Source organism: Notolepis coatsorum, assembly GCF_963971535.1.
Source record: "Notolepis coatsorum genome assembly, chromosome: 10".
Classification (NCBI taxonomy): Eukaryota; Metazoa; Chordata; class Actinopteri; order Aulopiformes; family Paralepididae; genus Notolepis; species Notolepis coatsorum.
Window position 1 is genome coordinate 83,113,777 of NC_140174.1, and position 22,840 is coordinate 83,136,616.

General features: G+C 44.8%; 1 protein-coding gene across 1 annotated transcript in view; it reads right to left on the bottom strand.

The window, feature by feature from the left end:
• Window positions 1-21,221, bottom strand: part of LOC311235615 (gastricsin-like) — a gene marked incomplete at both ends in the record, with an annotated part of 34,672 nt that extends 13,451 nt beyond the window's left edge. The window contains 3 exons of the mRNA XM_084323079.1: window positions 6,232-6,349; window positions 6,943-7,084; window positions 21,142-21,221. Coding sequence (XP_084179205.1) covers window positions 6,232-6,349; window positions 6,943-7,084; window positions 21,142-21,221 — 340 coding nt within the window. The remainder of the gene's footprint in view (window positions 1-6,231; window positions 6,350-6,942; window positions 7,085-21,141) is intronic.
• Between the last annotated feature and the right edge of the window lie 1,619 nt (window positions 21,222-22,840).

Here is a 22,840-nt window from a genome sequence, read left to right on the forward strand (position 1 = left end):
TTAGCTGTGTTTAAGGTAGCCAAACAGTTTAGAGCGCGCCTGCCCAGTCAGCAGCCCCGCAGTGGACGTCTCATCCCACCAGCAGAGGTTGCCACAACACAGCACGCTCCTCCAGTTCCACCACTGCCCATGCTGTCTACCCCAGCCCGCTGGCTGTGCTCGCGGGATCGCCCGACGCCATCTTGTCACCCGGACGAGGGGTGGTGAGAGTGGATCCGCCATCTTGGCTAAGTACAGCGGTACCTCGTGTGCCCAAAACAGTATCCATTCGAGCAAACGCTAACGACTAGTGTCTAGGGGTACCCCAACCATTATAAGCCGGCTTTAGTGTAGGTTTTTATTTGGTAACGTGGGCCCACATGTAAATTATTTCTTTTGTATTGTGATAACTGTGACGTTCTTGAATTCCCATTGAACTCCTTACCATGTGCCTGGGTCTTCCCCTAATCCAAGCGGGGTTTTGTAATAATGTATTGAGCACTAGGTGCCTAATGTGAATACATGCCATATGAACCACATAAAGTATAAATTGTAACTTGCTAATTGACCAGGCTTACATAAAGGAGAAGTAAATGGGAGCACGGTGTGAGTGTCTATTTCTGATCATATGCTAACCTTGTTGACCGGGTAAATACATATGACTGTGGTATATTTATTTAACCCTTCCACCCCATTCGCAGCATATTATTAAGGGTCTCTACAGGTGGTCAAGGAAGGGTACTGCTTAAAGGGAAGCCCAATAACTTTATTGAACTAACAGCCACCAGGTGTGGGAGGGCTAACGGAGGTACTGGGGGAAGTGAGAGTGTGTGGGGAGCTACTGCTGACCGCCCGGGAAGGCGAGGAAGACCAGAGTACCACCCCCCAGGTTAGTAAATCCTGGGCCCCATCCGCTCCTGCTGCCCGCCCTCCAGAACGACGTTCCGGGCCCAAAGACGGGGGTGCAGATAGATTGAACTCTACTGTATCCTGCCACCAGGTGGCTGTGTATAACTACACCCATAAACAGGGATAATCCACCCTTCTACACATGTAGCCTATGTATGTACAGTATATATATGTATGTATGTATGTATGTGTGCGTTTGTGCGTGCATATACTTCTAGGACCATAATGACAAACTGAATATGAATGTGATTATGGTCAGAAGCAGATGAAAGTCACAGTAGATAGAAGATGATGTTGTTGATGATGTGCTGAAGCCCAATTATGTGTTCCTCCACAGCTGTGTCCATTATTTACTACTTACTGCAGGCCTCATGTGTTCGTTCAGCTGTGTGTAGACATTATTTACTACTTACTGCAGGCCTCGTGTGTTCGTTCAGCTGTGTGTAGACATTATTTACTACTTACTGCAGGCCTTGTGTGTTCGTTCAGCTGTGTGTAGACATTATTTACTACTTACTGCAGGCCTCGTGTGTTCGTTCAGCTGTGTGTAGACATTATTTACTACTTACTGCAGGCCTTGTGTGTTCGTTCAGCTGTGTGTAGACATTATTTACTACTTACTGCAGGCCTCGTGTGTTCGTTCAGCTGTGTGTAGACATTATTTACTACTTACTGCAGGCCTTGTGTGTTCGTTCCTCCACAGTTGTGTAGAAATTTTTTACTACTAGGGCTGACCCCGACTAGTCGAATTAATCGACTCGACTAATCGATCGAAAGGAGCCGTAGTCGACTGCCAACCTCTTAGTCGAATGCAAAACGAATGCTGTTTTTTTATCATTCTTTCCAAAAGCAAAGAGGCCTACTGTGTAAAAGCGTGGCTAACGCTAATGACGCGCATACCAGCGAGGCGAATTGCCTAAGAAAACGGGCACAGAGGCCAGATAAAAAAAATAAATAAAAAAAAATTATTTCACAAAAAAATACAAAAAATAATATATATATTTTTTTAATGCAGTCAGGCCACTGAACTTAGAAGCAGGCCAGGCCAATAGTTAGATAACCTAGGTGGGGAACAACCAGGAGATCACTGCAACCCACACAAGTTGGAGAACTATCTCTCTCTCTTGCTCACACACACACACACACACACACAAAGGGAGCCACATGTGATTGGTGGAGACGGGACCCTTACAAAAAACAAAAAATCCATCAAAATCAGTGTTGTTGCTAATCATATATGCTAGTCTGTTTTTTTCTATTTTAATTTTCTTTTAATCCTCTATTTCTCAGATTTTTCTCTGTTTTTCTCCCCGTCCCAATTTAGTCGTTGTGCCAATTCCCCCCCTCCCCTGCCTGTTTGTTGTGCGCATGTTCTCCTACTGGTCGGTACAAGGGAACCCTGAAGTCATCCGCACGCTTCCTCCGACACACGCGGCGACAGCCAGTGACTCTTTTTTTACCTGGCAGCGAGGACTCTCATTGGTGAAGCATAACGCGTGGGAGGTCACGCTGCCTTCATCAAGTCCTGCCTCCGCTGAGCAAGCGCCCAGACCTGACCTGTAGGCGTCGCTGTCCACAACGCCAGATTCCCACCCATGACTTCCCTCCCCCTAACTCAGCCAAATGAGTTAGTATGACGATCAGCCCAAGCCAAGGCAATGCTGACTCCGGGAGTCGAGACCGCAGCCTCTTGCATTGGTGATGAGCGCAATCTCCGCTACACCACCTGACCGCCCTTGCTAGCCTGTTTTTTAACAATAATTTGTGATGCCATCACAAACACTGGCAGATACAAATAAAAAAAATGCCTACACCAGACTGCAGGAAATGAAGTCTTTGTAACAAAATGTCCTGGTGGGGGACCCCCTGCTTAAAAAGTGGCCTGACTGGGGCTATATTTCGCACTATATTTCCTGGCCTGAATGATTTCCCCAGTCCGGCCCTGGTTAAAAGCCTCCAATGCTTATTAGTGTGTGTGCGTTTGCATGTTTCAACCATACATTTCCATATATAATATATTTCTTTTTACCTGCTATAATAGTGGGGGTCGCGGCTCTCTGACACTGTTATTTCGGGGGTCGCGGCCTGAAAAGTTTTGGAACCCCTGGTGTAGACAGTAGTTACACTTACTGCAGGCCTTGTGTGTTTGTTCTTCCACAGCTATGTAGACAGTAGTTATACTTACTCAGTGTTGGGACTAACGCGTTACAAAGTAACGCGTTACAGAAACGAAGTTACTTTTTGCCGCAACTAGTACTCTAACGCATTACTTTTGAAATTCAGTAACGCTACTTACGTTACTGAATGGTTCGTCACTGCGTTATTTGCGTTATATACGGCGTAGATTGATAGCGAGCGGTAGTGATTATTATTATTATTATTATTATTATTATTATTATCCTCATATCCTGTCTGCCTGGCTGCGGGGAACGCTATGCTGGGGGCGTGATACGAGGCGAGTCTGGCCACTGGCCAATCAGAAATGCGCAAACCAGAAATGCGGCTACGGAAAGAAATAGACCCTCTCTATTGTAAACAAAACAAACGCTCGCTATGAATCTACATAAAAAGAACGCAGTAACAAACTAACAAACCATTTAGCAACTACTTGGAGAGATAATTAATATACAACATGGAAACGAGATAAAGAACATGTTTGAGGCGCTGCTGGAGTCAAGTGGACTAACGTAACGTTACTACATCTCGACCACCGCAGACTTTGGTGAGTGCAATGTGTTCACTGAAACTCAAGTTGATCAACGGATTTTGACTGTACGAAATCTGCCAGGGAATCTCATAATACTAATCAAACAATATAAATATAGTCCTTTCATGCACAATTGATATCCTAACTATTCTAACGTTGCAATGCTTTGATTGATATCTTTTTTTTTTTATCCACTTTTTCTCCCATTTTCTATATTTTCTCCCATCCCAATTTCGTATCATCCAATTCAACCCTCCCCTGTCACGAACGCTGTTTCTTGCCTCCCACAAGCCGGCTGCAATGTGGACTAAGTCATACATAGCACAAGTCCCCTCCGGTACTTGAGGTAACAGCAGTCGCATCTTTTCACCTGCGCAGCTCGATCTCTCAGTGGCGAGGAGTAACGCGTGGGAGGCTCACGCTGCCCCCGACACTTCCTGATTCTACTCCGCAGGTGCACCAACCGACCTGTAGGAGTCGCTGTCCACAACGCCCGATCCCCACCCATCAGTTTTCCACCCCCTAATACGGCCAATGTGTATTAGTATGAACGACCAGCTAAACTGAAAGCAATGTGGAGCGCTGGGCTCGAACAGGCGAGCCCAGCGTCTCCGCATTCGTGGCGAGCGCCTTGCCCACTACGCCACGTAGCCGCCGCTTTGATTGATATCTTAAACAACGTTGCAACTTGCAAGATGGTGAATGAATGAATGAATGAATGAAAACTTTATTTAACAGATTGCAGAATGGGTACAATACAGTACGACTCAATACATACAATTGTTAAGGGGATGCAGACCTGAGAAAGACGTTTGTCTTGTTTCCATCAGGGTCCCCCATTTTCAATTCATATAGACATTTATGACATACACAACATACATGACATTTATGGCATAGGGACATATAGGTATTTAGTACTGATACATTTGTGACATAAACGGTATTCAAATATACAGTACTGTTACCCCTAGCTTTGGGTAGGGCGTTCCACATTGTTGTGGCATAATTGCGAAACGTGTTTAGTCCCTTGTTTGAGCCGAATCTGGGTTTTACATGATTTGTTGAGCTTCCTCTGGTGTAGTGGTTGTGGTATTCACTGACCTTTGGGAAGTATTTTGACATTTACATGGGTACCCCGGTCGTATAGTGTATCTTGTAGACCAGGCCCATTGCAAGTTGCTGTACTCTGTCGTCTACTCTAAGCCATCCTAGGTTGTCAAAGTGGGCAGGGGTGAGGTGGGTTCTGGGGTTCAGGTCAAGTAGTAGTCTGACCAGTTTGTTTTGTGATGTTTGTAATTTTGTTTTAAGCGCCTTTGAGGTGCTTTGGTACCATGAGGTGCACGCATAGTCGTAGTACCCTTGAATTATAATGGTTATAATGAAACGCTCCGGTGACATCAAGGCTGTTCCTTCAACCGGCGCACTTCTTATTATATCGACTCGGGACAACATTTGTTTGTGTCAGATTTGTGTTTGTATCTAGACCACATTGCTTAGCAGAGTTCGGTGATGTGAATGGAAACTGTCAAGTTGATCAACCGATTTTGAGTACTATCTGGGGCATGGGACTCGGGAGCAATCTTTTTTTTTTAAATAACTAAATAGTTACTTTTCACAGTAACTCATTACTTTTGGGTGTAAGTAACTAGTACAGTAACGAAGTTACTTTGAAATGAAGTAACTAGTAAAGTAACTGAGTTACTATTTTTCAGTAACTGGTGTAACAGAGTTAGAAATGATATTTGTTTGCATGTGAATTTTATCTAAATTGAGAAACATCATACCATATTTGTTTTGGGAGCCACCTGGTGACGTGTTGAGGTCATTGTATATCGCGCTGCATGTCTCTGTGGGGACACCGTACCTACCCAGCAGTGTTATACCCATCTGCTTGAGGTAGGTTCCCCATTGAAGTGTAGCTCTGCTATTTCACTAATTTCTCTGGTTAGAATTTGTCTAAATATTAAACTGTGGTAACCTAGTGCATAACGCTCACTGTATTACATAATGTAATGATAGCTGTGTTGGTTTGACCGCTGGTATTGGTTCCATGTGTGTGTTGCGTTTGCAAATGTTGGAACTGGAGGAACGTGTTATGGCGCAAATACTTTCTTTGTACAATAATCTTGAGAAGGAAGTCTAATGTACCGTTTCATGTTACACATGCAGGTCTACCAGATGTACAGTGACCAGGAAAACACTACAGCTGTTTTTGTTTCATGTCTGTTATAGGTATGTGGCTTCATATGCAATGCAAACATGTTATTTTCGACATCATTATATGTTGGGGATCTACTGATGCACTTCCTGCTATGTCCAGCAGGTCGTGCAAGTTTACCAATTTGGTTTATAGAATTAATGGTATTATACTGTGTGTTGGGTAGTGGGTTTGTTATTTTAATTGTTATGAGAATGTAAAATACATGTACTTTTATAAATACTGTGTCATTGAGACATTATAAAAGAGCAGTGTTATACCCATCTGCTTGAGGTCTACCAGATGTACAGTGACCAGGAAAACACTACAGCTGTTTTTGTTTCATGTCTGTTATAGGCAATAAACAGTCGAAAGCAGTTCCGTCTCTTCAATCTCTGACCAGATGACAACCGTTACACTAGCACAACACTGTACTTACTGCAGGCCTGTGTGTTGCAGTAGACACTAGGAACCCACAGGTTGGCTGAGCCGGTGTCAAACAGCACCTGGAAGGACTGGGGTGGAGTGCCGATGCTAATAGCTCCGTAGTAGGTGGTCTATGGAACACATTGTTTAGGAATACAAACAGTTAGGCGCTCTGTGTGTATCAGGTTTGCTAATTCTCATCTGCCCTTCTCAGACTTTCAAAGCATCTAATTCTGTCTAATTCTATTGTCAGATAGCTATAGTGAAAAACCTCAGCTTTAACTATCTTACTCAGTATGTTACGTGAGCACTTGTAGAGGTTTGAGGAAGTATGGATGGCCAATTAAGCATTAACCCTTTCACTGCCACACTACCAGACTGTTAACCCTTTCACTGCAACAATACACAGAAGGTTAACCGGCGACCGTCGGTTGTGTGATAGTAAAGGGTTAATCTTCTGTCGTGTGGCAGTGAAAGGGTTAAGTCACTTATTATTGGTTATTACAATGTGTTTGTCAAGTCAAGTTTCTTTATTGGTCACATGTATGTTAAAACAAGGTCAACGGTACAATGAAACGTGTTGGACGAGAGAACAGCTCAGCTCAGCAGTAGGAGCACTAACGCATTAGAGCACTAGAGTAAGATTAGAAAGTAAATAACATAATGTGTATGTGACTTAACTACTAGCAGCAGTAGTTGCTTTAACAAGGGACTCGTTACGTACATCAGCATAGTTGTTGATGTACATGTTGGTGCCGGAGCCAGCAAACTCTGTCTGGTATTTGAGAGCTGGGTCCTGGTAGGGCAGATGGACTCCCTGCTCTCTGAGTGCCTCGCGCATAGACTTATGTCTCACCAGAGGGATACTGGGAAAATAACGACACAAACACGCAGATAGGGGTTAGCTATAGTCTACAGTCTAGAAAGGTACAGATGTTAAGTAAGAGGTACAGTCTAGAGAAGTACAGTCTAGAGATAGGTACAGTCTAGAGAGGTACAGTCTAGAGAGGTACAGTCATCCCCAAGGGGATCAATAAAGGAGAGGTACAGATGTCTAGAGAGAGGTACAGTCTAGAGAAGTACAGTCTAGAGATAGGTACAGTCTATAGAGGTACAGATGTCTAGAGAGAGGTACAGTCTAGAGAAGTACAGTCTAGAGATAGGTACAGTCTATAGAGGTACAGTCTAGAGATAGGTACAGTCTAGAGAGGTACAGAGAGGTACAGTCTAGAGAGGTATAGTCTAGAGAGGTACAGTCATCCCCAAGGGGATCAATAAAGGAGAGGTACAGATGTCTAGAGAGAGGTACAGTCTAGAAAGCTATAGTCTTGAGAGAGGTACATATGTCTAGAGAGGTATAGTCTAGAGAGGTACAGTCTAGAAAGTACAGTTTAGAGGTACAAATGTCTAGAGAGGAATAGTCTAGAGAGGTACAGTATAGAAAGGTACAGCTGTCAAGAGAGGGGTACAGTCTGGAGAGGTACAGTCTAGAGAGAGATACACTCTAGAGAGAGGTACAGGTGTCTAGAGAGAGGTACAGTCTAGAAAGCTATAGTCTATAGAGGTACAGATGTCTAGAGAGAGGTACAGTCTAGAGAGGTACAGTCTAGAGAGAGGTACAGGTGTTTAGAGAGAGGTACAGATGTCTAGATATATGTACAGTCTAGAGATGTACAGTCTAGAGAGGTAGTCTAGTGAGGTACAGTATAGAGAGAGGTACAGTCTAGAGAGAGGTACAGTATAGAGAGGTAGAGGCGCAGACGGAGGTGACTTACTGGATGAGCGCCTCTGCGAGCACGCCGCAGACCAAAACTACTATGAAACACTTCATGATCCCTCCTGTACACACACAGCACTGCTGTTTAGATACACCTGAACTGGGATCATAGCAGGCCTTATATACTGGTCTGTCAGCCCCATATAATTCTGTTATCAACCCTCACCTCATTATCAGTCCGGACGAGGTGACCCTCAACATTCTGGATTTACCACTATCTATAGTATCCACCCACCTTCCTGATAGCATCACTAAACAGACCCGCTGCAATAACAATAAGATTAGAAGTTTGCATGTTATTCAGTAACGGGAACATTTACATTAAGCTGACGCTTAAAAATTGTGTACAACAAGTCAGCAGGAAGTCAAGTCAAGTAAAGAGTTTTATTTGTCACGGCATACAAGTATACAGTGAAATGTGGGGGGTCTTGCCCGCAACGATTGTGCAATAATACAATAATAAGAATAGGATGAGAATAAGACATTTTGTGCAATAATACAAGTAATAAGAATAAGACATAACAGGTATATGTATGTAGCAACCTGAAAATATGCCTATTATTCAGATGTGCTGACTTGCCTTTTATCTCCCCTTTGTGCACCAAGACATTCTAATTAGTTTCCACTGATATTCTCACGAACAATGACGCGAGCTCCTCCTCCTTCTATCGCTGGAATATGGATTATGAACAGGGTTACTGGACCATACTCTATCAGTATTTTCCCTGTGTGACTAGTTGGCGGTACCAGCAGGGGGCGGTGGCAGGCAGAGAGTGTCGGAGAGAGATGGAAGGAAATATATGGAGGCGGAAGAGGGAAGGCGAGCCTCTTCTGTTTGGGATGTTGCTGTGAACGGTCGCAGCTGCAACGGGAGGTGCTTTGGAATAGCCCCGTTAAAGAACCCCCAGAGAGCCCCGCCGGAGCGAGCGACGGGTTATCATAGGAGTATCCGCGATAGTGCGTGAGTAAGAGAGACTGAGCCACGGGACTGACGTCCATAGTTGTCGGGTTACAGTAGCAGTGTGACGGTATAATTAGCGTGCGGCTAACGGCTATATCGACTCCAGTGCAACCCTAGCGCGAGGCGCTGAAGAAGACCGGTGGTATAGTCAACCACGTTGCGCCACAGTATAATCGTTTAGCAGGTGGGCTGTTTGGGACCCAGAGTGTAGCTTCAGTGTGAGTGAGGGCGAGTTTATATATGCGCGCCGTCGACTCTGCACCGGCTGTTTACAACCGTTCTGCACCGGCTGACTTCAGGCCAACACGGGAGATCGTCCCGACCGGCAGAGGTCGCCAACACCCAGCACACGCTCTCAGCTCACTACTGCCCCTGCTCCAGCCCCGCCTGCTAGCACCCGCGACGAGAGCGTTCGACGCCATCTTGCCACCCGGACGGTGGTGGTGCGGCGCGGCCGCCATTTTGGGTTGAGTACAATTGAGCATCAATGCTCCGGATCTATTACACAGTACACAGTGTGGTGCAGCCTGCGGGCGAGCTAACGTTGCTAACCACAGTTCTAGGGGTACCCCATTAACAATACATGCCGGCATTAGCATAGGACTTGGTTAGGTATTTGTGGGCCCACCTTGTGATTTCTTTCATTTTCTTTAAGTGTGATAACGTGTTTGTGTTTAATAATATTTTCCCATCTAATTAACCCTTTCCCTGTGGGGAGGTTACAGACCTGGGCCCTCATTCATCAACGTGTGCGTAGAACATGTTCTATTTCCACACGTAAGCACAGAATGTAGAATCAGTGTACGCACAGGAAAATCGGGATTCACCACACGTGCGTACGCAGGTTCTACGCACACCTGTCATGATGAATATGACTTTGATCCTACGTTTGAGCTCGTGCACTGTTTTAAGTATTTGCATACCAGAACCGCCCCGATTAACCATATACGGTAATGGTATACCCCCATGAAATGTTGAAAAATGGACTAAGCCGAGGGAAGCGTGTTATGAGAATGGTGATGTCGGATATGATATCTATTAACCATTGCTGCCTGGGCAGCGCAAACACTAATAAAGACCGTGCTGGAATATGACTGCCTTTTCCCGTGTTGTTTGATTAATACCCAGGGATTAAAGTTCTCCTCATTTGTATTCCAAATCGCGATGGATCTCCCGTCAATTTTCTACCTGCTGCATATGATTTCTAGAGGCATACTACAATCTATTTTGATGTCAGTATTGGGTAGCCTATATAAACAATAATACGAGAGCATATACAAGAACAATGAATCTCACTGCATGTATGATGTAGCCTGCCTTTCAATACATGAACTTGAATTCCATCATGTTTGTGTGCGGGACTCACAAGGCTGTTGTCACAATGGGTGGTACCGGTACAGTAATAACAGTCCACACAATATCACGATGGACCATGCCATAGCCTATGTTCTATTAGGACATGATCTGTGACGACAAATGTTCTAGAATGTTTGATTAAGATATCATACTCTGACAGCATGCCTATGATCAACATAAACGCGAACTTGAATCCCATCATATACATAGTCTGTCCACTATCAGGGCCCTGTTTCTTGTACCTGGTTCAACTAAGTCGATCAAGATGTCATTATCCAGCTTCAGTTAACCCGATGTTCGAAGCCGGGATTTTCCTGTTCCTCGAAGGTGGATTCAGTCTCGTTAACTCAAGCCAGACTTGCGACTCAGGCTAAATGCGCGCGGCCGCTTCAGGCGAAAAGCCAGCACGTATCGATGGCAGAGATCCTGATTCTCTAACGGCATTGATTGATTAATTGATTTAAAACTTTATTGACAGATTGCAATACGGCTCAATCGCCTCGCCGACAAGTTAAATGCGTTATCTATAGGCTAATTTTAAGTCCCTCATTACCTCAATCAATCAGATTATATTTCTTTAAACTTGCCTGCTGGATTGAATAATCAAATGAGATCTTGCTAGCGAAAATAATTAGTTAAACTTATACAGAATTACGATACGGCTCTCTTACCCATTGATTGATGTATAGTCGATCTTTAACTTATCTCCAATGTGGTCTAACGGGTTGTTGTTTTGACTATCACGCAGACGACCGGGGTTCGAGACCCTAGTCTTTTCCTTCTTTTTGCAATATAGGAATAATTCAATTTGGTGCACGTTGAGAGCTATATAAAGAATGACATCCTCAATGCATGTAGATTTATAATATTTTAACTTAAAACCAGGCTACTTTGGCGTATAATCATTAATATTATATTCAAAAAAATCATATTGGTAACACCGGGTTTTGAACCCCGGTTGCTGGGTTGGCAGGCTTGAGCACTACCGCTGCACCACTGTGCCAGATGGGATAAATTCATTGTTTATACATTAATGAACGAGAGACCCGTGTTTAGAATATCCTTTGTTTTGAATTAAGTTTATCTCTTTATCCTCATTCATTAATGTGACGTCAACGGCTCATTCAATTTCTCAAATCCGTCAAACAGCGCATCTCATCAGACATCTTAATCCCAGTTACAATTAAAATAACCACATAATGTGTACATCGCACGAGCGAGCGCCACGGTATATATAACGTGCATTATTTAGGACAAAGTGAATTTAGTATCAGCATTTTGGGTCTATTTTACATTTCAAAAGCCCCCTCTGGAAGAATGGAGCACAAAAACGTAATTCAGAATGGTATAATGCAGATCGTAGACTGTGGGAATAGTTTCAGGAAACGGGCTGTCACTTCTTTGCGGGGGCGTGGCGATGGTTCAGGCTAACTTGAACTTAAACTCTGCTTTCGACCAGGCTCAAACTTTTGGATCTGTTGTCATGGTGATTTGGAAAATCCACGTACGGGGAACCGGAAAGTCCGGCTAACTCAGTTATCCAGTTAAAGTTATCCGGCTAACTCAGTTATCCAGGTACAAGGAACGGGGCCCAGGTGTCATTGCAATGCGTTTTCTATTCTTTCTTATACAGTAAAAAGGGGGAAGAACACTATATCGTGGGTGTTCATATGACTTGTATTCTGCTTACAGCTTCGAAATTCCACTTGTTTCGTTTAACGTAAAGCCTTTTAAATATAATCAAAACGTTCCCGTGTTTCTGCGGTCTGTGCGCAAAATAATAACGAGTTGAGCTTTATGATTTATGATGAATTGAAAATGGGGGACCCTGATGTAAACAAGACGAAAGTCTTTCTCTGGTCTGCATCCCCTTAACAATTGTATGTACTGAGCTGTACTGTACTGTACCCATTCTGCAATCTGTTAATAAACTTTTCAATCAATCAATCAATCAAGCTACGCGGAGCGCAGTCAGTCAGTAGCCTACACCCCGTATATTCCGATAACGCTATATAAACCATGCTGCATTCATTCTGAGAGAAAGATCTATTATTCCAAATGCTATTTATAGGGTTTTGACCATAATTACACTACTGTTGCTATTTTACAATGAACTATAATGAATTACGGTTCATACAGAACATGCCAGTGTTATTATGCACAGAAGCTCATTTCCTTGTTGTAATAATATATTCTACCACTGGGCGTCAGCTAAGTGTGCTCTGACCTGTGCGTACACGTAAGCACGGAGTCAAGTTCAAGTTGAAATTGATGAATCCCACTCTTTGCTTAGAAATGATCGTACGCACAGGGTAAGCACAAATCTGTGCGTAAGACACGTTGATGAATGAGGGCCCTGGTGTATTATAAATAAAGCCTAGAGAGGTATTATTCTTGCCGTATAATTAAAGCCTGTCAGAGGTATTATACAGGGTGAAGACCAATGTCGGCGCCATGGGGGGGCATTCGCGGGCCATGCCCCCCCAGATGACGCACTGTGCCCCTCCAAAACGTCATAGGCAATTATTATAAAAAAATAAAATAATTAAACATTTAATTCTTTTTATTATAGTAAAAGTCAGATGTTTTCCTTTATAAATAGGCTATTTGGCCTATTATTAAACGAAATTAAACAAAAAAAAGTCTTAAAAAAAGTGTATGTTTGATCGCACGTAGCCCCTTTCGTGACTGATGCACCGAGTGAATCCACAGTCACTTGCTCCTCAATAGGAAACCAACCTAGATTTACCCTGAAGGACTGGTTCTGGTCGAACCATTCGTTATACAAGTATCACAGAGAAATTTCAAAGATACTCCCAGTTGCACGAGGGTCTTGGACAGAGATACGGGAGGGTTAGAAAGCTCTGCGTTGCTAATAAACATTTTAAATATCTTTTATAAACTGGTCAAAATGGCATTATTTCCAGCATTGGGTGCATGATGCGCATGCGCTGTGATCACAGCGCAGGCGCAGCAGGCAGCCAAATACGGAAATAATGCCGTTTTGAGCAGTGTTGATCCCAGTTTATAAAAAACAGCAAACAGTCTCGCCCCCCTCTCCAATCTTATTTCGTTGCATGATAAGCTTGCGTGTAGTTATTGATTATTATATGCGAGGGGAGGGGGTGGGCGGTGGGGGTCAATCGGAGATCGGGTTTAGAGTCAGAGAGTTGCGTAGTGGTTGTAAGAGGATCCATGGACCTGCCCCGCTGTACAGTACTGGCTGGCACAGACATAACAAGGCATATGCAGACAGTGAGTAATGTGTTCTCAACCAGGAGCACCGTTAACAGTTACTTTCACTTATTAATGAATGTAAAGCCCAGCCTCTGGCTTATTTCATACTGTTTAATTTGTGTGTGTGTGCGCAAGACGCGAGTTGATTGATTGATTGAAAACGTTATTAACCGATTGCAGAATGGGTACAAATACAATACAGTACAGTGTGTTTGTTGTGACGTGAGAGAGAGAAAGAGAGAGAGAGAGACTGTCTTATCTCTTATGCGCACTCATGTTTTGAAATGCATGTTGGTTTGCGGGAAATTCGTTTTCTGAAGCCTATATTTTATGCCCCCCCGAAATGACCATATGCCCCCCCGTTAAATTCGCTCTGGCGCCGACTCTGGTGAAGACCCAGACGTGGGCGATGAGTCAAACACATTGAAGTATATTATCCCTGATATTAACCCAGAGGTGGGTATATAATATACGTGTTTATGAGGTATGGAGTTACAAACGGAACTATAGTGGGACTTCAGTCCATTTGGTCACTATTATTAAATCATTGTAACTGACCAGTAGAATTAACATTAAAGAATTAGATGGGAGTTCTGTGTGCGTGTCTATCCATGAGCCGTTTAACAACTCTTTTGGTGTGGGTAACGTTAACATAATCAACCCCTTCCTACCCCACTCTCCCCTTTTCATTGTAAGGTTTCTAGTGGTCATCAAGGGAGGGTACTGCTTGCGGGAGGGACGAATCTATTTAGGTATATCAGTCACTAGGTGTGGGAGGGCCCAAGGAGGTAATCAGGGAAGTGAGAGCGAGTTGGGGAGTACTGCTGACCGCCCCAGAGAGGCGAGGAGGACCAGAGCACCAAACCAGGTTGGTAAATCCCGGGCCCCATTCACTCCCACTACCGGGTCCCAGGTTGACACTCCAGGCCCAAAGACGAGGGTGCAGTCAGACGGAGCTCTACTGTGTCCAGCTACCTTGTGACTGCCAGCAACCGTTCCCACGAAGCAGGGATAATCCACCCTGCTACATGTACATAAAGTTTACAAAAAGCATGGTAAGACATGCTAAGGTCCTGCGATAGTGCAATACACTGTTAGCTACGGATGAGGCACTGGGTCTTATGTACACTACTATACAATCCTATACTATACAATCTACAGTTATATGATGTGTCTTTATGCTAGCTTGCTATATCCATCTGTTTACTATACAAGAACCACTCCCGTTCTTGTTTTTAAAGTGACCTTTCTGTGAGGGCTGGAGAGGACTGCATGCTGCCCAACGAGGGGGCATGCCGTTTTTCTGCTTCACGCACCTGAGAGGACTTTGCAATCAGCTCGGATGAGAGTACAAGTATTGCAGACTCCCCTCCACTCCTTGTCGGGTCGTTCTTGTTAACACCATCTACTGCCGCGTCTCCGGCGTGAGACGTCGTGCCACCTCTGTACATCACCACCTATCGCCGTTTCCTGGAGTAGGACACCGTCTTCGCTCTCTATTCCACGGGAGGATCCCAATGTTCCCACTCCAGATGTCGTGCCGGTTACTTCCCTACTCCCTCTACATGGACCTCGTTCCTGGGGTGAGACCGCTTCATCGCTCTCTATTTTTCCACGGGAGGATGCCCGTGTTCTCACCCCATTCCCCTTGGACCCCCTGGTTGCTGCGTTGCCCGTCTGCAGCATTCTGGTCGGGAGGAAGAAGATTCCTGTGTACTTTTTGCCCGTGTACTAGAAGATTTCCTGTGTACTTTTTTGCCTGTGTTCTAGAGGATTGCTGCCTGTTCGCCCTTTAAAGGCACAGTGCCGCATTTTTTTGTGTTCATGGACTTTAGTGTTTTTCCCCCTTAAAGGCTCAGTGCCGCTTTTTTGTATATAATAAATCATGCTCTTGTTTTGGCTAACTCTGATTACCTGTCTGTGTCGTGCAATTGGGGTCGCATTACAAACCATAACACTTTCATTGTGTAAAGTGACCATTGAGTGTGAGCGTGTGCAGCATGTGTGTGTGTTCATGCTAAAGTGACTGCTAGTGTGTGAGCGTATACAGTGTGTGTGTTGTGTGTGTGCTCATGTGTGCTTGTGTGCCACCACTGTCTCGTCCGCAAACTTCACTATGGAGTTGGAGCTGAACTTGGCCACACAATCATGTGTGTATAGTGAATACAGCAGGGGGCTCAGAACACAGCCCTGGGGGGACCCGATACTCAGGGTGATGGTGTTGGAGGTCTGACCCCCCACCCTGACCGCCTGGGGCCTTTCACTCAGAAAGTCCAGTATCCAGGCGCTCAGAGCGGGGCTCAGACCCAGCTCGATCAGCTTGTCCACCAGTCTGGTGGGGACTATGCTGTTGAAAGCTGAGCTATAGTCAATGAACAACAATCTCACATAGCCCCCCTTCTGGCAGTCTAGGTGAGAGAGGGTGCTGTGCAGTACTTGGGAGACCGCATCGTCAGTGGACCTGTTTGGCCTGTATGCAAATTGCATAGGGTCCATATCACTGGGGAGGGAAGCACAAATGTAATCCTTAACCAGCCTCTCAAAACACTTCATGACCACAGAGGTGAGTGCCACCGGTCTGTAGTCATTAAGACCTGTTGGGGAGGATTTCTTTGGTACCGGTATTATAGTAGACACCTTGAAACAGGCAGGGACCACAGACTCAGCCAGGGATAGATTAAATATGGTGGTGAACACAGGGGCTAGCTGGTTAGCACAGGACTTAAGTATACATCCTGTTATCCCATCTGGACCAGCTGCCTTCCTTGTGTTCACCCGCATAAATGCTATTCTCACACTGTGTTCCGTCAATGAGAGAGTGCCCCGCCCCCCCCGTGGATGCCCCCCCTCCACGACAGCCGGCGCGCCAGTGACGTCGTTAGTCAGTGAGCTAGCGTTGCCACTGTCTGCACCAAACCGTGCGTAAAAGGAGTTGAGCTGTTCCGCGAGAGAGGCATCGGCATTCTCCATTGAGGGGGCGTTGACTTTGTAGTCAGTTAACGTCCGCAGTCCTCGCCAGAGCTTCTGTGACTGCTATGAGAGCTGTCTCTGTGGAGTGACCAGTCCTGAATCCTGAGTGATTAGGGTCTATGAGATCATTATGTAAGGGATAATTGGTAAGTTGGTTGGATACAGCACGTTCAAGTGATTTAGAAAGGAAGGAGAGAAGAAAGACAGGGCAATAGTTTTCTATGACAGTGGGGTTCATGGTTTGGTTTTTATGGGCAGTGTGACTCTGGCTTGTTTTAGGTAGGTGGGAACCACCCCTAAGTTGAGGGAGGAGTTGATGGTTGCAGTTAGGAATGGGAGGATGTCTGGTGCTATGGTCTGGAGGAGTGGGGAGGGTATCGGGTCCAGCTGGCATGTAGTGGGATGGTTCGACGTTACCCGTGTCAAGGCCTCTGTAATGGGGGAGAAAGATCACAGAGTAAAGGATGAGGTTATTGATTCAGCATTTGGAATGGGTGGTGGTTGGGAGAAGCAGCTGCGGATGTTCTCCACATTTTTCTTGAAGAATATTGCAAAGTCCTCTGCAGAGAGAGAGGAGGGGGGGGGGGGTTGGAGGGGGAGTGAGGAGGGAGGACATGGTGGCGTGCAGTTTGTGAAGGTTCTTAGCTGAGGTCTTATCGTGAAAGAAAGAAGCCTTCGCAGTAGTAGCAGTGGTTTTGGAGAAAGCTAACAAGAGGTTGTGATAGGTGGCGATGTCACTAGTGTGCCATGTCTGGTGTAGTGGTTAACACTGTCGCCTCACAGCTAGAAGGTCCTGAGTTCGATTCCCGCTTGGGGACCAGGTTGCCGTGTTGCCAGGTGGGGTATCTCCCGGGCCTTTCTGTGTGTAGTTTGCATGTTCTCCTCGTGCTTGCAAGGGTTTCCCCTCCCGATAAGATAAACCCAATGAAAAAACATGCACAACAGATCGCTAACGCTGTCGCGTCCCTGACGAAGATGGACAGGAGCACTTGGATTGGTCCCCGGGCGCGGCGCACACTGCAGCCCTTGTCTGCTCCCGGCTGCCCTTGGGGGGAAGGACGACGGGATGGGAAGTGCAGAGAACATTTCATCAGTGACTCAGTGCATGTGTGTGTGTGTGTGTGTGTGTGTGTGTGTGTGTGTGTGTGTGTGTGTGTGTGTGTGTGTGTGTGTGTGTGTGTGTGTGTGTGTGTGTGTGTGTGTGTGTGTGTGTGTGTGTGTGTGTGTGTGTTCCTGTGGGTCGTCCATCGCATGTGTGTGATCTGCATGATAAATAAAGACTTCTTCTTCTTCTTCTATACTTCCTTTCGGCCACTCTCAGGACCTGTATTTCTTCTTTCACTGCATCCAACAGCCATGGACTGGGTGGGGAACGGTGGGCAGGCTTCTCGGCGAGGGGACAGAGCTTGTCGAAGGAGGTTGAGAGGGCTGAGAGGAGGGTGGAGGGTGGAGGTTGCTGTATCTGGGGGAGAGCAGAGAAAGTCTCACTCAAAGGTAAAGTGTATAGGATGTCGGAGGAGAGGGTGGAGAGGGATAAAGAGCGCATGTTGTGTCTGACTGAGACGGGTTGGGTTGGAGTGGATGGTTTGGGGTTAAGCATAAGAGTAAGTGAGGAGGATATAAATAATGATACATGCAGGGGAGTTACCATGGTGTTAATTATGCTGGAGTCACGGGAGAATATGAGATCCAAGGAGCTGCCTGCTTTGTGAGTGGTCAGTGGGAAGCATGACAGTGGGAGTCAGGTCAAAGGATTATAGGAGAGAGACCACTGTGTCTGACTGAGACGAGTCAGGCAGGTTGAAGTCACCCATTACGAGGAAAGGGGTGCCATCTTCTGGAAAAGAGCTTAGAAGCATGTCCAGCTCCTCTGGGAAGTTTTCGAGGGGACCTTGAGGGCGATAGAGAGTAACAATGGTGAGATTTAATGGATTAGAGACAGATACTGCATGGTATTCGAGAGAGGAGAGTGACAGAGCTGGAAGTGATATTAAATGTGTAGACCATGAGGTAGAGAGAGACCAGTGCCTCCACCACATCTGGAAGGTTGTGAAGTTATAGTTTGTAGATAAGGCTGCAGGTGTTGTTGAGTTATCTGGTGTTATCCAGGTCTCAGTAAGAGCCAGAATCTGTTACTAAAGCACTTACTTAATGCTTCTGTATGGAACCCACTGTTACATAGAAATCTTTGTATTTCAAGTTCGAATGCGGTGAATACTATGAAAACCATTCAACCAACACATTATTTGATTATAAAAACTACACTGGTGCCAACTGGTAATTGAGAATTCTATTCATAATTAAATCTGATTCGACAAACAAGTTTCTCGTTTTCACCTGTCAACATCAGAGACAGGGATGGTATTTAGATTGTTTAGACCAGGGTTTCTCAAACTTTCTTATACCACGACCCCATTTTATTTAGGATTTATATTGGCGACTTAATGTATCACGTAATTTTTTTTTTTTATTATCTTTTCCCCCCTTCTTTTTTTGTTTTTCTCCCATCCCAATGTTAGTCGTTATGCCAATTCCCAATCCCCCTTCCTGGTCGTTGCGCACTCTACCCCCTACTGTCGGCCCGGGAGGGCGGAGACTATCACATGCTTCCTCCGACACATGTGTACCCAGCCCACCGCTTCTTTTCACCTGGCAGCGCGGACTCTCACTGGGAGAGTGTAATGTGTGGAAGGTCACACTACCTCTCCCAGGACCCGACCTTGCTGTGCAGGCGCCCCGACCGAACTGTAGGAGTCGCTGTTTACAACGACCCTCGCCTGGTTTCCCACCCGCTAACACTGCCAATTGTGTTAGTATGGATGGTAGGCCAACCCGGAAGCACCACAGGTGGATTCGATCCCACTGTCTCTGTGGTGGTAGGCAGACGCTTAGTCTGCTGCGCTACCCGGCCACCCTGTATCACGTAATTTCAATGTGGAATTAAGGAATATCAACATAAAAACACACGTTGTTGAACTTGATCATGCATATTTATTAGACACTTTTATTACAGCACTATGTTATCAATACACATTTATAAAACGAGGCATATTTAGCCAAAGTATGTTGCCAGAACATTACATTACACACAAGTATAGATTTTCCCAAAAAATATAATAATAATGACTTGCCACTATCACCTACCCACTTTGGGTCGCGACCCGTAGTTGGAGAACCGCTGGTTTAGACCATTAGACTGTGTATGTCCTTGAAAATCCTCTGTGATGCAGTTTCAGCACCATCATTATATCATTGTATATAGATATGGTACCCTTTACACTGTACTGTAATACCAACCCCAAGGTCATGCCTAACAATGTGGTTATCACTGAAACTTTCCACATATGGAAAAATTATAGTTTTATATCTTTTATGGCACTTTCATATCAGCAACACTTAGAACACACAGTTTAATCAGGCCTCTGAACCACATAATGACAATAAGGCACAATTAATGGTATTGACAATTATATCTTTACTGTATTAGAACTGATGTAGTCAAAACCTTCCTATCCTTGTATTTACCTACATCAGCATGTTGTACTTTGCTTTCACCTGATACCTACAGTATAGATAAGACCTACTGTATTGTATGGTACAACCTACTGTGTGATGCAAGAAATGCCTGTAAAAATCACATCAGCGTTTTTAATTCAAATGGCTACTCCCCTAGGAGGTTTCCTTTCCACAACATTGCTGATTGGTCATTTACTTACTAAACCCTGACCATACATTTAGATTGTGTCTGAAAAAGGGCTGCCACAAAAGGTTCAAAATCACGACTTCAACATTTATTTTCAAAGATAATCAGTGCAAAAACTGTACATATACAGTATCAAGCTCAAATGCCATTGAGAAGGGGTTCAAGTTACATCTCTAGATGGGCAATACATGTGCTGCAGCAAACATAATTATGGTATAGAACATGAAACATCCAAAACTAGATACATAAACAACATAAAAAGGGCAACTTGCACTAAGTGCTAGAATAATATATATATATATAGTAGTATAGTATATATAGTATGTGTCATCATGTCCCCTGTCTCGTAGTATCGTTGTCTCTGTATGGGTGTGAGTATGTGGGATTAATTGCAGGATTGGGACCTGGTGTGGAGGCAGGTCCCGAAGCATTCACAGCTGCTGGCGATCACCAATTACCTGGCTACCCAGCTCATACTGCAAGACAATGCCAGATTGTATTCTCAGCTAACCCAGTCAGTCATCGTTTTTGCTTGTAGCCTGTTTATTCCTGTACCTGTCCTGCCGTGTCTAACCCTGCCTGTCCTCCCTTGTCTCTAGTCCACTACCTGGCTTCCCTCCCAGCGTTCATCCTGTATCCCATGTATGACCCTCGCTCGTCGGACTACACTGCTCCTGGATTCCCCCGTGAACTGTCTGAGAACCCGGCCTCGTCTTTGACCTCACGCTTGTCCAACTACTCTCCTTTTTTATATTAAACACCCTTGAAACCTGTCCAGTTGTCTGCTCTCTCTACGCTAGAGTCTCACAGTCAAACCTTAACAGTATGTATATACTGTATATCGTCCTCATCACCATAATAATAATCACCACCACAATTAAAGCATCAACAGCAGTATACTGATAGAATATCAGACTACCTCCATTTGAAGTTGAATTTGCGAGCAGCCAGGGGGTGCACAGCATCCATGTTCTGTTTCAGCACCTCGGAGAACGCCATGCTGATCTTCATAGCAGGCAGGAGGCCTGCTTCAATTGACTTTTGCCATACATTCCCTGAAAATGTGAATTGTGAAATGATAGAAAATATACTGAAGTAGATTCATTGAGAGTGGGCACTGGTTTCAAGAAGGATTCAGACTGGAGATGGTTTTCAGAGGCAATGGCTCAGTTGGTGAAGAAGATGATTTAATTCAGCATACCACAAGCATAAGTTACACAGCAACAGTCGTCCATCCTGACACAGATAGTTTGGTTCTACCGAGTGTCTGTCTCAGTTCAAAATGACTGCCTTATATATTATGTGATCACCCCAAATCTAATACTGTTCTGTAATTTGCTACCACTACTGGCCAACTGGATGGGTGGGTTTCTGATGGCTGAAAGTGTGTGGGTCGTCAATCAATTGGTCATGGGGTGTGTTTGATCAGATTGTTCTAAAAACCTGTTTGTCCTGTGTCTCTTGGGAGGACGCATGGAACAGAGTGTGTGTGTGTGTGTGTGTGTGTGTGTGTGTCTCTGGGATGGGGGTTTCTGTCACTCAATGTTAACGGCATTATCCCGGGTGTGTGAGTCTTAATCTCTGTCACATGCATTAGTGTGTGTGTCTCTTGTTAATCAGCCAAAACTGGTTCCTAGGGGGGGGGGGGGGGGGTTATGTGAGATAGAGTGGGTGTGTGATCACTTCAGTTACAAAAGTCAAGCCAACTGTTGTCTGTTTTCAGCTTAGCCATTCTGAATAATGCTATAATAATGTTGAATAACCCATTAGTCAAATATACACGATAATATCAATTCTATTGACCATATGAACATAAATTGTTACTTCAATACCCTTTTGAATGGCAACATCTTGATGTCCAGACAGTCCAGCTACTGGAACTCGCACCACAAATTCCTCACTAGTATATTTCTGATAAGATTACGGCATTACCGTCATTACAATTTATTGATGTCAACAGATTAAAGTGCACAATAACTAAATTAAAACACCCAAAACTGATTGCACACTGAAACATTGCAGACTTTTACCATTAAAATACAAATGCATTGTAACCATAGATAATACACCACGATATATTTAACTTGTCATGATGTATTAAGACAATTTTATGACCAAAAGACAATTTCCCTCTTGCAGGAAGCTAATGTTTCACTTCCCATGGCCCCCAGACTCATTGAGGAAGGAGCGGGCTGGAGCAGAGGCCACATTGGGGCCCATCCAGAGGGTCCATGCCCATGTGGAGCTGGAGTTGATGCTCAGTGTCAGTGCTGGAGTAGGCTGGGTCCATCCCACTTGGACCTGCAGATCTGGAGTCAGACAGGTAGACTGAGGCAGCTGATGCCCTGTCGCCTCTTGGAGGTCAAATAGAATGCTCTGAGCATCGCAATGTACAAAGCTCTTTGGGCACACCGAAGGATTATAGTCAAATTCCTCCCTGTCCCGTCCTTTTGTGTTTTGTTTTGTTAGTTTTGGCTCTGTACTCCAGCACATTGGATTTGAAGTGGAACAAGGACAATGGTCCTCATTCTCGAACGGACTTACGAGAAAGTTACGAGCAAATCTTCTCGTAACTCTACTTACGAACTTCTTGGACGATTTTGGCATTCTCGAACGGT